We start from the raw sequence: 12,920 nt of genomic DNA on the forward strand, positions 1-12,920 counted from the left end.
GGTAAAACAAACTGAGATGGTAAAGTTAAAATAATAATGTATAATTTATTTTCTAACAATTTTTTAAATTTGTACATGTTTCACAACAGTATAAAAAACATTATAATAATAAACATAAGTAAATAACACAAAGAAAATGCTAAAAAAATGACCTTGGCATGGAAATTGGTGTATTAATATTTAATTTTTTACAAATTTAAAAATTATTATTTTCAATATAAAATTTCTATTTTTACTTTTTTATTTGGATCTTTTCCTTTTAGTCTTTCATTTTTTTTCATCATGTTATAAAAGAGATAAAGAGACAAGCATATATCTTATGTGTAAATAAAATGTACAAAAATTATTTTTATGTTGTTTATGTTTATATCTCTCTTTAAAAATGAGGGAAGAAAAATGATATAATAAAAAGAGATTAATGGCATAAAAGTGTGTAGAATTTTATAATAATTTATAAAAAAAAAATACATTTATATTATAAATGAATTTAGTTATAGTTACTTAGAACACAACTGAAATAGTAAGGAATGGTGAAATAAAAAGTCTTAACTTGGAGACAACCTGCATGTCTAATCTCTGACTCTATACCTTTGCCTTTCCTTTTCGCCTTTAATTTCTCTTAATGCCTTGCAGAGGGTAATTTCTTGACTTTCCAATCCTTTTTTTTTTGCTTTATTCTTTTACCTTTCAAACTTACTTAAAACAACTTATGGCTCTCCATTCTCCCACATAATAATATCCTCTCTCTCTCTCTCACATCAACATGCACATAATATATATTTATATATTGGTTTTTTTGTAATATCATTTCTCAAAAGGGAATCCTTAAATTCCTTAATATATTTAATAATAAAAATTATTATAAATAATAGAAGAAATTAAATATTTTGTTAAAAATAAGAAGGTCCACCTTGAAATAAAATCCCTTAATATCATTAAAAAAAATCCTATATATAAATCAACCATCACCAAAATAGCCTTTACAACAACATATCAAACATTCACACTATGACAGATCCTCAATCTAACTTTTTTGATGAATGGTACAACTTCATGCTCCTCAATCCTCACTCTTCTTCTTCTTCTTCTTCTTCAAATCAAACCAACATGTTATCATCATCCTCTAATTACCCTTTTCTTCATAACTCAAACAACATGTATCAAATTCAATTTCAGCATCAAGCCTCATCTTCTACCCTAAACCCTCCTTCTCCTCCTCTTAGAGAAGCCCTTCCTCTTATTAACAAATTAAGCCTAAAAAATCACCAACAAGAAAATCATGAACCCTCAAACATTAATAGTACTACTACATTAGAAGAGGAAGAAGATGATCATGATCATGATGATATTAATGATGATGAAAGTGTTACTGTTGCCCTACAAATAGGGCTTCCTAGAATGAGTAATAGTTCTTGTGATCTTGGTTCAAGGATGGTCTCAAATTGTATAGAAATGGCTGAAAAAGAAGAACTTAATATGGTTTCTGAACACCCTTTGGAAAGATTGAACAAGGGTCAGTATTGGATTCCAACCCCTTCTCAAATTCTCATTGGTCCTACTCAATTCTCATGTCCTGTGTGTTCTAAAACTTTCAACAGATACAACAATCTTCAGGTACTACCACACTTTGATAGTGAAATCTAACCTTTAAATTTTCATAATTATTTTACTTCGTGTTTGTTTGTTTAAATTGACGGTGAGCTTTGAAATTTTCAATTTTAAATAAGTTATTTTAATATAAAAATATAATATTAATATCAAGATCTATTGATCTATTGTTATTAAATCACCACTATTAAATTAGTTGAGTCACGTTCTAGATGTTCAACAAAAAATCTAACATCAAAAGATAAATCAAAGTTAGATTTCAATTTCAAAATCTAAAAATGAATTTTACAAAATTACAAAGAACCGTTTAAATTTTAATAAAAACTATACTATAAAGGTTCGACAAAATAACAATTAGAGTAAAATTTTGTAAATCTAAGTGTTATTTCCAACATGCACTTGTGTTTTATCTTGTTCTCTTTATAATTTTGCTTTTGCCCCTAATTTTTAGTTTTTTTCATTAAAAAAAGAATAAATGTTTATTTTCTCTTTATACATTCATGATCATTATGGTTTTTCTGTCTACATCCCTTTTGCATGGTCTACTTTTGTTTTCTTTTTTCTTTCTTAGTTTCATAATCTGAAGTTGACTGTTTGATCTCAGACTCCACAGTGCACTTTAATAAATTCAATAGTTCTGTTTTCTATAAAAACTCAAAAAGTTAAAACTATTCTTCAAGTTTTGATAACTGTGCTTCACCAGTGCTGCAAATGAATGAAGAAAATGAAAGTATTAATACTAACAATGTTTTTTCAATATTCAGATGTTTTTTCATCACAAAAACTGTTAAGATCATATTTGGAACCTTTCATTCATATCTCAGCAATAAAGAACCAATCCCTTATAACCTATATATAAGTTTAATTTAGAAAACTTGTTTTATATCTGAACAAATTGTGCTAAATTTTGGTTACTGCTAACTTGTCTTTATGTTATATTGTGGAAATTATAAATATAATTAAAACCTTTGATGGAAAATAGATTATGTTAATCACCTTTTAAATTTTATAACCTGTTTTTTAATTATTTTTTTACTCAAATTTTTCCAAATTAGCACATGAATATGAAGGAGAACCTAAAAATACTTGTTGTTTTTGTGTCAGTCTTTAAATTTATGGTAATCATTAGATAGTTTTTTTAGTTTTTTTTTTAATAAGTAAGACATCTATTATGAAATATAAACAAAAAACGTAATTGAAAAGTCGATATATCAATATCTTAATTTAAAATTAGATATATTAATTTTTTAATTATTCTTTTTATTTATATTTTATTTAAGAGTAGTAGTTTTTTTATGTTTATCTTCATTAAAACTCAAATATACATACTAACTAGGGTTGAATCTAGTAGAAGGGACTAGATAACCACAACGTAATAAACTCGAGTTCGAATCTCCACTAGGAGAAGTATTCACATTTAATAACCGACGCACCTCGAATAAGATTAACTGCAATGGAGGGAACCTATCCAAAGAAGAAAAAAAAACTCAAATATACATATACACTCTTCTTAATTAATTTCTCCTTTAGCAAAATTTTTGTTTTTGCATAGTTTCCAAATGTGTACATTAGTTCCATATGATAAACTTATTGAATGAAAATTTGGCCCTTTATTTAATATACTATTTCATAACAGAGAATCACAAGTCTGAAGGATCAACCCATCTAAAAATGGTACTTTAGTACATATACATTATATATGTAGTCATTTCTTTCAATTCTAGGTAAATCCCAGTAATACATTTGGTTATAAAAAAAAGACCTTTAATTAAAAAGAAAAGAAATCCATTAAAAAAACTAGTATAAATAATTTATATAGTTACTTCTTTGAATTCTAGTTTTTTATTAAAAAAAATTCTTTCATTTTTAGTTAAATCATTTCTTGAAATAATAAACTGATGACAAAAATTAGTGACATAAAATGATAAAATTCATCAATAAATTCATGGTTTTATTTTGTGAGGAGAAAATTATTAGAGAAGGATTACATTTTTCTTGTCATTAACTTTTGACATAAATTTTAAATTTTTAGTATTTAATTTTTGTAACCAAATATTTTAATAAGACAAATTCTACGATATAATCAAAATCAGAGTGTGTATCAGTACTATGAATTTTTTTATCAATAATTTTTTTTATTTGTTCATGTATATATTACTATAGTATCTACTAAAATTGACAAAATTAAGAATTTTGATATATAGATGACATATCATTTAACTATATGTGATTTAATTTTGACAGTATCAAAAGAGGTCCTCTTTCAATAATTAAATGTTAAAGAGTGTATTATTTTATGGATTTTCAGATGCATATGTGGGGACATGGATCTCAATACAGAAAGGGGCCTGATTCACTAAAAGGAACACAACCAACAGCTATGTTAAGGCTACCATGTTTTTGTTGTGCACAAGGTTGCAAACACAACATTGATCACCCTAGAGCAAAGCCTCTCAAAGATTTTAGAACTCTTCAAACACATTATAAGAGAAAGCATGGTATAAAACCTTACATGTGTAGAAAATGTGGAAAATCATTTGCAGTGAAAGGTGATTGGAGAACACATGAAAAGAATTGTGGAAAAATTTGGTATTGTTTATGTGGATCAGATTTCAAACATAAAAGGTCTTTAAAAGATCATATTAAAGCCTTTGGTTATGGTCATGGTGCTTTTGGTATTGATTGTTTGCAAGAAGAAGATGAAGTAGGTTCAGAAATTGAACATGATGGTGGAAGTTCCGTGTGAAAAGGTTGGAAAATAAAAACTAAGGTACCAAATTCTTATCCAAGTTCACCTTCAGATGTCAATGGTTTTAAATTGTAGTCAACGATCATATTTGTCACCGCAACATTACAGATTTTGAGGTGTCAACAATGGTTTCGCTACTGCTTTCGACAACGTTGGTCGCATTTTTCTAAATTTTACCATAATATAAAAATTGACAACGTAACTGCGACTACAATTTAAAATCATATTAATATAGTTAAGTTGTCAATATATATATAAATGATTTTGGTGTTGATCTTTTCATTTGTGTTTAAGTTGTTCATAAATTATAATAATGTAGCACTTCTCAACTTGAATGTAATATGTACTATTTTGATTAAGATTTTACTTCTTTAAAATAAATTAGGTTTAAATTTTAAGTGTTTTTTTATTTTCTTGAGAATAAATCTACAGTTCATGTAAATTATAGCATAAATCTTCATGTATTCCTATGACCAAGTTTGACTATAATTAATGCAGTCATTCTGAAAAATGTATTTATAATAATACGTACTGTGTGGCTGTAAACAGTGATGTATCTAGGGTTTTGTGGTTGAATTCCAATGAGCAAAGTCACCCTTTTGTACTGCTTTTGTTTTATGAGATCAATATCAATATAGGCCTCAATTGAGGGGTAACACTTTATGGAGAGGAGAATATAATAATATCATATTAATTATAATAGCATATAATAGTTGGTAGTGTACTTACAAAACAAATATTGTTTTTTTTCTTTCATATATATATTCTTGCTATGTAATTATCAGAAATGTTAATAAATGTTTTTAGAGCTGCACTTGTTAAAGAAGAAAAATATATTATTTTTAACAATTGTTAAATATTTTAAAATAATAAAAAATACATTTTTTATATTACATATTTATTTTACTTTTCTTTTTTTAATTTTTTAACAGGTATATAAAAACACTTTTTAACATAATCTATTAGTTAAACTAAGACCATCACACATTGGAAAATTAAATACAAATATAGTATCAATAACCGAAGACAAGACCAGCATTCTTGAATATTGACTTCAATTTGAATATGTATCTTCTTGCAACTCATTGCATATCCAAAGGAGATCAAATAGTTAATAAATACTAATAAGTGACAAATTGTATGGTAGAATACGAATTTGAATTTTACTTTTTTTACTTTGATTTATAGATTTTTTAAGACCTCTAGCATAAGGAAAGAGGACTACACAATAACAAGTGGCAAATGATATTTATGCTAGTTTAGCGACTATGGACGTGAAGGAACAAAAATATATATTTGATGATGGGTTTTATTGTTTGAAATAATCCAATTTATGAGATTATCAAAATGACAAAGGATATAGGGAGATGCAAAGTTCCTCACTTGACAACAAAGCCTCCACAAATAATTTTCTTCGTTAACTAGAAGATGGATGGATCAAACTCAACAGAGATAGAGGACACAAAAGCTCGATCAATCTTTTCGGATGTAGAGGGCTTCTTCGCGACAATATTAGGAAGTATATAATCAGTTATGTGTGGAAAATTGAGGCTTGTGGTGCCCTACATGCTGAGATGTAGGGTATGTAGATGGGTATGGAAGTGACTCGTCGACAAAGGGATTACTCATCTTCAAGTGGAGAGTGATTCTAAAGTTTTAGTTAACATGGTAACTAGTAACTGCAAAATCAATGGAAATATCTCAACTCTTATTTGTCGCATTCGTGAACTACAGAATATGGATTAGCAAGTTGAGATCAACAACATCTGGCACGAAAGAAATTGAGCTTTTGATTGGCTTGCTAATTTTAGTTTAACTTTATAGTCTTTTGATTTATGTATCATGGAGCATCCTCGTAAAAAGCTCCAATTAAAGGTATTTTTTTAATGATATTTCCGGAGTTTGTATGCGTCAAAATATTCCTTTAGCTTTGTATTTTTTTTTATTTTAATTTGTCTTTAATATGAATTCAAATTCTAATTCTAATTAGAATAATTTTTTTTTGTTAAACTTTAGTTACCTCTAAACTATACTCTTGATTATCAAGATTATGATCAGCTTAATAGAAAGTTAAAACAAATTCCAAAGTATTGCTTTGATTAAAATATGTTGAAGTTTTTTTAATGTTTATAATAATTTAAATTATAATTTTATTTAAATTGTATTTTTTTACTTTTTAAGATATAAAACATTTTAATTAAGTAATTCATTGCTATAGCGTTTTACACTTGTGAAACATTTTAAGTCTAAATCCAACTTATATGTCATAATCTACTTTAACAGGTATATAAAAACACTTTTTAACATAATCTATTAGTTAAACTAAGACCATCACACATTGGAAAATTAAATACAAATATAGTATCAATAACCGAAGACAAGACCAGCATTCTTGAATATTGACTTCAATTTGAATATGTATCTTCTTGCAACTCATTGCATATCCAAAGGAGATCAAATAGTTAATAAATACTAATAAGTGACAAATTGTATGGTAGAATACGAATTTGAATTTTACTTTTTTTACTTTGATTTATAGATTTTTTAAGACCTCTAGCATAAGGAAAGAGGACTACACAATAACAAGTGGCAAATGATATTTATGCTAGTTTAGCGACTATGGACGTGAAGGAACAAAAATATATATTTGATGATGGGTTTTATTGTTTGAAATAATCCAATTTATGAGATTATCAAAATGACAAAGGATATAGGGAGATGCAAAGTTCCTCACTTGACAACAAAGCCTCCACAAATAATTTTCTTCGTTAACTAGAAGATGGATGGATCAAACTCAACAGAGATAGAGGACACAAAAGCTCGATCAATCTTTTCGGATGTAGAGGGCTTCTTCGCGACAATATTAGGAAGTATATAATCAGTTATGTGTGGAAAATTGAGGCTTGTGGTGCCCTACATGCTGAGATGTAGGGTATGTAGATGGGTATGGAAGTGACTCGTCGACAAAGGGATTACTCATCTTCAAGTGGAGAGTGATTCTAAAGTTTTAGTTAACATGGTAACTAGTAACTGCAAAATCAATGGAAATATCTCAACTCTTATTTGTCGCATTCGTGAACTACAGAATATGGATTAGCAAGTTGAGATCAACAACATCTGGCACGAAAGAAATTGAGCTTTTGATTGGCTTGCTAATTTTAGTTTAACTTTATAGTCTTTTGATTTATGTATCATGGAGCATCCTCGTAAAAAGCTCCAATTAAAGGTATTTTTTTAATGATATTTCCGGAGTTTGTATGCGTCAAAATATTCCTTTAGCTTTGTATTTTTTTTTATTTTAATTTGTCTTTAATATGAATTCAAATTCTAATTCTAATTAGAATAATTTTTTTTTGTTAAACTTTAGTTACCTCTAAACTATACTCTTGATTATCAAGATTATGATCAGCTTAATAGAAAGTTAAAACAAATTCCAAAGTATTGCTTTGATTAAAATATGTTGAAGTTTTTTTAATGTTTATAATAATTTAAATTATAATTTTATTTAAATTGTATTTTTTTACTTTTTAAGATATAAAACATTTTAATTAAGTAATTCATTGCTATAGCGTTTTACACTTGTGAAACATTTTAAGTCTAAATCCAACTTATATGTCATAATCTACTTTTTTTTTTTTTTATCAAACAGAGGTTAAGTTTCGAATGCTTTTAGTGCATCACAATAAATAATGTACCTCTTAATCTTAAAAACAAATAATATATTGGTCAACTTTGTTTCTTTGCCGATCACTCAAAGTTGTAATAAAATAAAAGTTTAAATAAGAGATAGCAGTTAGACTAAATATTTCATTAAAAAATTATCAGGTAATTAAAATGAAGGTTTGTGATACACAAGGTATGGGTGTTTGGAAACTATGGACGTTAAAAGAAGAATAAGGCAAGAATCATCTTCAATGAGACAAGAATGATCTTTAGTTTATTGATTGTATACCATGACCTATATAGTCACGTAAATATTCAGTTATAAATTGTAACTAACTCAACTTATAAAAAAAAAATAATTGTATTACTACAAGTAACTAATGCTAAGTAATTAACTAACTTGACTTGAGCTAATTACACTTAACATTTCCTCTCTTAAACTAATTGCGTATAAAACAAATCAAATTATTTTACATTTAGAACTTCACACACTCCAAGTCGATCCTTGAGTTTCAAAAAACTCTTAACGCACAATGGCTTAGTTAGTAAGTCTGCAACTCGATCCTTGATGCCAAAGTAAGTCATGTCGATAATGCCTGTCTTGACCAGCTCCCTAAGGTGATGATATATGACATCAATGTGCTTACTTCTTCCATGGATAATAGGATATTTTGACAGCTTTATCGGGGAACTATTGTCACACAATATAGTAATTATGTCCTCTTGATTCTGTCCCAGCTCCTTTAGAATTTTTTTCATCCATACAACTTGACATATTGCTACTTCAGCAGCCACAAACTCAGCTTCAGTGTCTAGCAAGGTGACAATGGGCTGCTTTTTAGAAGACCATGCCAGAACACCACTGCTCAGCAGAAATACATAACTAGAGGTTTTTTTTTCCTATCTTCCAAGTCACCTGAATAATCATTGCCTTGTCGATATCTTAAAATTATCTTTGACGCTTGAAGATGAATTTTTGTAGGATTGCTCATATATGTACTTATGAGGCTGACTGCATACATCATGACAGACTTTGCAGTTGTCATATAAATAAGGCACCCAACTAGTTACTTGTAACTGGTGTTGTCCACTTTGTTTCCTTGCTAATCATTGTCAATCTTTGAACTTGGAACTATAGGGACCTTTACTGCATTGATGTTGGACATATCAAACCTTTCTAGTTTCTCGATTGCATATTTTCTTTGATTAAAGTATACACCTTTAACTCCTTGAATTACTTCCATTCCAAGAAAATACTTCATTTTTCCTAAGTCAATCGTAGCAAATTCCTTTTTCATAGAGTTTCTTAATTCAATCCTCATTTTCTCATTATTTCCCGTGTAGATCAAGTCATCTACATAAATACTCACAATTAGTATCCCTCCATTGTTGTCATGCTTTAGAAACAAAGTTTTCTCACTTTTGCTAGCTTGAAACTTTCTTGAATGAAATAGGCTTCAATTATACTAAACTAAGCCCTTGGAGCTTGCTTCAAACCATATAAGGCTTTATGCAATTTGTACACCTTGTCTTCACATCCTCTCTTTATGTATCCTTTTGGTTGTTCCATATACACTTCTTCTACTAAATATACATAAAGAAATATTGATTTGGCATCTAGTTGATAAAGACTTCATCCTTTTTGAGTTGTCAATGCAACAATCATCCTTATAGTATCAAATTTGCTGACATAAGCAAATACTTTTGTGTAGTCAATTCCTTTTTGTTGAACATACCTTTTTGCCCCCAATCTTGCCTTATATTTGTCTAGTTGACCAAGCTCATTCAGTTTGGTTTTATAGGTTAATTTATCCCCTATCTTCTTAGAGCCTTTTGGTAAATTTGTCAACGCTCGTGTCTTGTTGTTTTCAATTGCTGTTATTTCAACATCCATGGCTTGCCTCCACTTGGCATTGTTCACAACTGCTTCATAACAATATAGATTTGCATTATCTATGTCTGCCATATTAGCTTCTTCTTCTTCTTCTAAAAGTCCTTGACCATTCTCATAATCATTTAGCCATATTGAAGGTCTCCTGACTCTGCTTGCATTCTTATTCAACTCATGATTTTCTGCAACATTATGTTCAAATTCTTCTACATTAATTTCCAATGATTCTCCTTCACTTGTGTCACTATCACTTTTTGTTTCCAAGTCCGAGTCAGTCTCTCCCTAGTCCAGATTCACACCAATCTCTTCTTTATATTTCTAATCTCATTTACATTGCTCATTTTCTTCAAACACCACATCCCTGCATACGAATATTTTTTTTTTCAATTGGATCAAAAACCCTGTAGCCTTTTGATTCATCACTAGTACCAAGTAAGATGCATTTGCAGCTTTTGTTTTCTAACTTTGTCCTTTTGGCATCTGGAATATGCACATGGCCTATGCATCCAAATATTTTGATATATGACACTGAGGGTTTACAGTCACTCCAAGCCTCTTCTGAGGTTTTGTTTTTCACATCCAATGTTGGAGATCTATTCAAAATGTATATGCTCCAATTAATAGCTTCTGGCCAAAAAGTTATAGGAACTCCCTTTCCACATAGTAATGATCTCACCATGTTAATGATTGTCCTATTTTTTCTTTCTGCCACTCCATTTTTTGGGGAGTATAGACAGTGGTAAGTTGTCTTTTTATCCCTGCTTCCAGACAAAACATGTTGAAGCTGATGGATGTAAACTCTCCACCTCTATCAATTCTAAGACATTTAATTTTGAAATTTGTTTCTTTCTCAACCATGCTCTTGAAACATTTAAATTCATAGAAAGCTTCTAATTTTTTAGCTAAGAAATAGGTCCGTGCCTTTCTAGAAATATCATATATGAGACATAAAACATACCTCTCATTGTTGTTTGATGCAGGAGTAATTGGCCCACATATATCAGCATGAATCAGCTCCAACTTTTCTTTTACTCTCCATTGACTTTTCTTTGGAATGGAATCCCTATGTTGATTTCCTTTCATACAATTGGTACATACTTCGATTGTACTAGATAAATGTGGCAGTCCCTTCACCATTTCTTTATTCTCCAAGACCTGAAGCCCTTTGAGACTTAGATGTCCATATCTGCAATGCCACATGTATGATTAATCTTCACTCACATTTTGAAAACATGCATCATCATCATGAGCATTTTTTATAAGCAGCTTAAACATTCTATTTGGTGCCATATAAGTTTCAAGATTATTTAGCCCCTTGTTAGGATGGTAGATCTTGCAACTACTAGCTTTGAACATCACAATCATCCCCTTTTCTTGCAATTGTCATATGCTCAAGAGATTGTTCTTGAGGTCAGACAAAAAATACACATCTTGAATGAGATAAACTACTTCATTTATCTTAAGCTTGATCCTGCCTTTTCCTGCAACTTCTATCTTTGAATTATTGTCAAGCTTGACTACTTGCTTGCAATTTTCGTCAAGTTTTGTTTTCACTCATATGATTAGAGCGTCCAGAATCTAAGAACCAAGCATCATCTTTTTCCTTTTCTTGTGAATCAGCATGTGCCATTAGTAACATAGGTTCATCTTCATTGAATTTTGCATAATTAGCTTCTTTATCTCATCCAGGGTATTCATTCTTGTAGTGGACAATATGGTGACATTTGAAATATTCAAGTGTATCCCGATTATGTCTTCCTCTCCCTCTTCCTCTGAAGCCTCATTTGTTTTTCCTCCAAACTCACCATTTTCTTGGATGGTAACTTGTAAGGCTTGTTCCTCTCCACGACTCTTGTGGAATTTTTGCTCATGAACTATCAATAAACTTTGAAGTTCATCAACATACAAGGTATGAGTATCCTTGGACTCTTCAATTGAACACACAATGTAATTGAATTGCTCAGTTAAATACCTTAAGATTTTTTCAGCTATGGTGACATCTTGCATTTTTTCACCATGAATGCGCATTTTATTTGCTAATGTCATAACTATTGAGAAGTAATCATTGATTGTCTCGCCTGATTTCATCCCCAATATCTCAATTCTTTCCTCAAAGCCTGACGAGTTATTGGTCTAACCCTTGCATTTCCTTGATATTTCTTCTTCATGGAATCTCATATCTACTTTGACATATCTTTCTGCAAAATAGTCTCCAAGATAGCTTGATCAATTGCTTGAAACAAGTAATTTATTGTCTTCAAATCATTGAGCTTCGATTCATCAAGACACTTTTGTTGAGCTTCGGTTAACGTTACTCCTTCTACTGGTTATGTAACCTCTATTTCAATCAAGGTCCAATATTCCTTTGAGCAAATAAAATTCTCCATCAACATACTCCAGTTATCGTAGTGACCATCGAACTTTGGTATGGATGCTTGCACAAACCCTATGTCATTGTTGTTCATATTCCCCATAGATTCTTGAAAAGAAATTGCAATTCTTGATTGTTCTGGTTACAGGTCGTTAGGCTCTAATACCAATTGTTAAAAGAAGAATAAATCAAGAATGACCTTGAATTAGGCAAGAATGATCTTTAGTTTATTGATTGTACACCATGACTTATATAGTCATGTAAGTATTCAGTTACAAAGTGTAACCAACTCAACTTATCAAAAATAGAAAAGTATTGTATTACAACAAGTAACTAATGCAAAGTAACTAACTAATTAACTTAACTTGAGCTAATTAAACTTAACAATATAGCTAATGTTTTTCTCTTATCCAAATCTAGAGAACTAAAGAAATTAATATCTCAATAGTTAGGAATTGTCTTTGATTTGAATCTGAAAGGACCGTCACATATCAATTTGTTTGATGAAACCCTTAGATTAAATAAGGTGACTAAAATGAGATGTTTAATTTGTTTGGCTGTATCTTGGATTATTTGGATCAACATGAACAATATTATTTTCAGGGGTTCAATCAACAATACACAAGCGCAGGTGTATG

General features: G+C 29.6%; 2 protein-coding genes across 3 annotated transcripts; one reads left to right on the forward strand and one right to left on the reverse strand.

Moving 5' to 3' along the window:
• The first annotated feature begins 962 nt into the window (after positions 1–962).
• LOC101515290 (zinc finger protein WIP2-like) lies at positions 963–6,363 on the forward strand. Of its 2 annotated transcripts, XM_004510902.4 has the most exons (3): positions 963–1,614; positions 3,917–4,378; positions 5,546–6,363. In XM_004510902.4, the coding sequence occupies exons 1-2, from the start codon at positions 1,009–1,011 to the stop codon at positions 4,352–4,354; spliced, it is 1,044 nt and encodes a 347-aa protein (XP_004510959.1). In that variant the 5' UTR covers positions 963–1,008; the 3' UTR covers positions 4,355–4,378; positions 5,546–6,363. The 2 variants fall into 2 exon arrangements, with proteins under 2 accessions (XP_004510959.1, XP_004510958.1); XM_004510901.3 differs by lacking the exon at positions 5,546–6,363 and having other exon boundaries at positions 3,917–4,755.
• Positions 6,364–9,123: 2,760 nt separating this feature from the next.
• Positions 9,124–11,939, reverse strand: LOC140918843 (uncharacterized). The gene is made up of 5 exons (XM_073363642.1): positions 11,575–11,939; positions 10,870–11,097; positions 10,312–10,669; positions 9,757–10,193; positions 9,124–9,460 (listed from the first exon to the last, which is right to left on the reverse strand). The coding sequence occupies exons 1-5, from the start codon at positions 11,937–11,939 to the stop codon at positions 9,124–9,126; spliced, it is 1,725 nt and encodes a 574-aa protein (XP_073219743.1).
• Between the last annotated feature and the right edge of the window lie 981 nt (positions 11,940–12,920).

The sequence above is a fragment of the Cicer arietinum genome, chromosome 7 (genome assembly GCF_000331145.2).
Source record: "Cicer arietinum cultivar CDC Frontier isolate Library 1 chromosome 7, Cicar.CDCFrontier_v2.0, whole genome shotgun sequence".
NCBI classification, from domain to species: Eukaryota; Viridiplantae; Streptophyta; class Magnoliopsida; order Fabales; family Fabaceae; genus Cicer; species Cicer arietinum.

Coding starts and splice junctions, on each gene's coding strand:
- LOC101515290 (XM_004510902.4), top strand. CDS start 1,009: ATGACAGATCCTCAATCTAACTTTTTTGATGAATGGTACAACTTCATG. Junction 1,615..3,916: donor ACAGATACAACAATCTTCAG/GTACTACCACAC, acceptor ATGGATTTTCAG/ATGCATATGTGGGGACATGG.
- LOC140918843 (XM_073363642.1), bottom strand. CDS start 11,939: ATGCGCATTCATGGTGAAAAAATGCAAGATGTCACCATAGCTGAAAAA. Junction 10,670..10,869: donor GCATCAAACAACAATGAGAG/GTATGTTTTATG, acceptor GTCTGGAAGCAG/GGATAAAAAGACAACTTACC. Junction 10,194..10,311: donor ATGAATCAAAAGGCTACAGG/GTTTTTGATCCA, acceptor AATCTGGACTAG/GGAGAGACTGACTCGGACTT.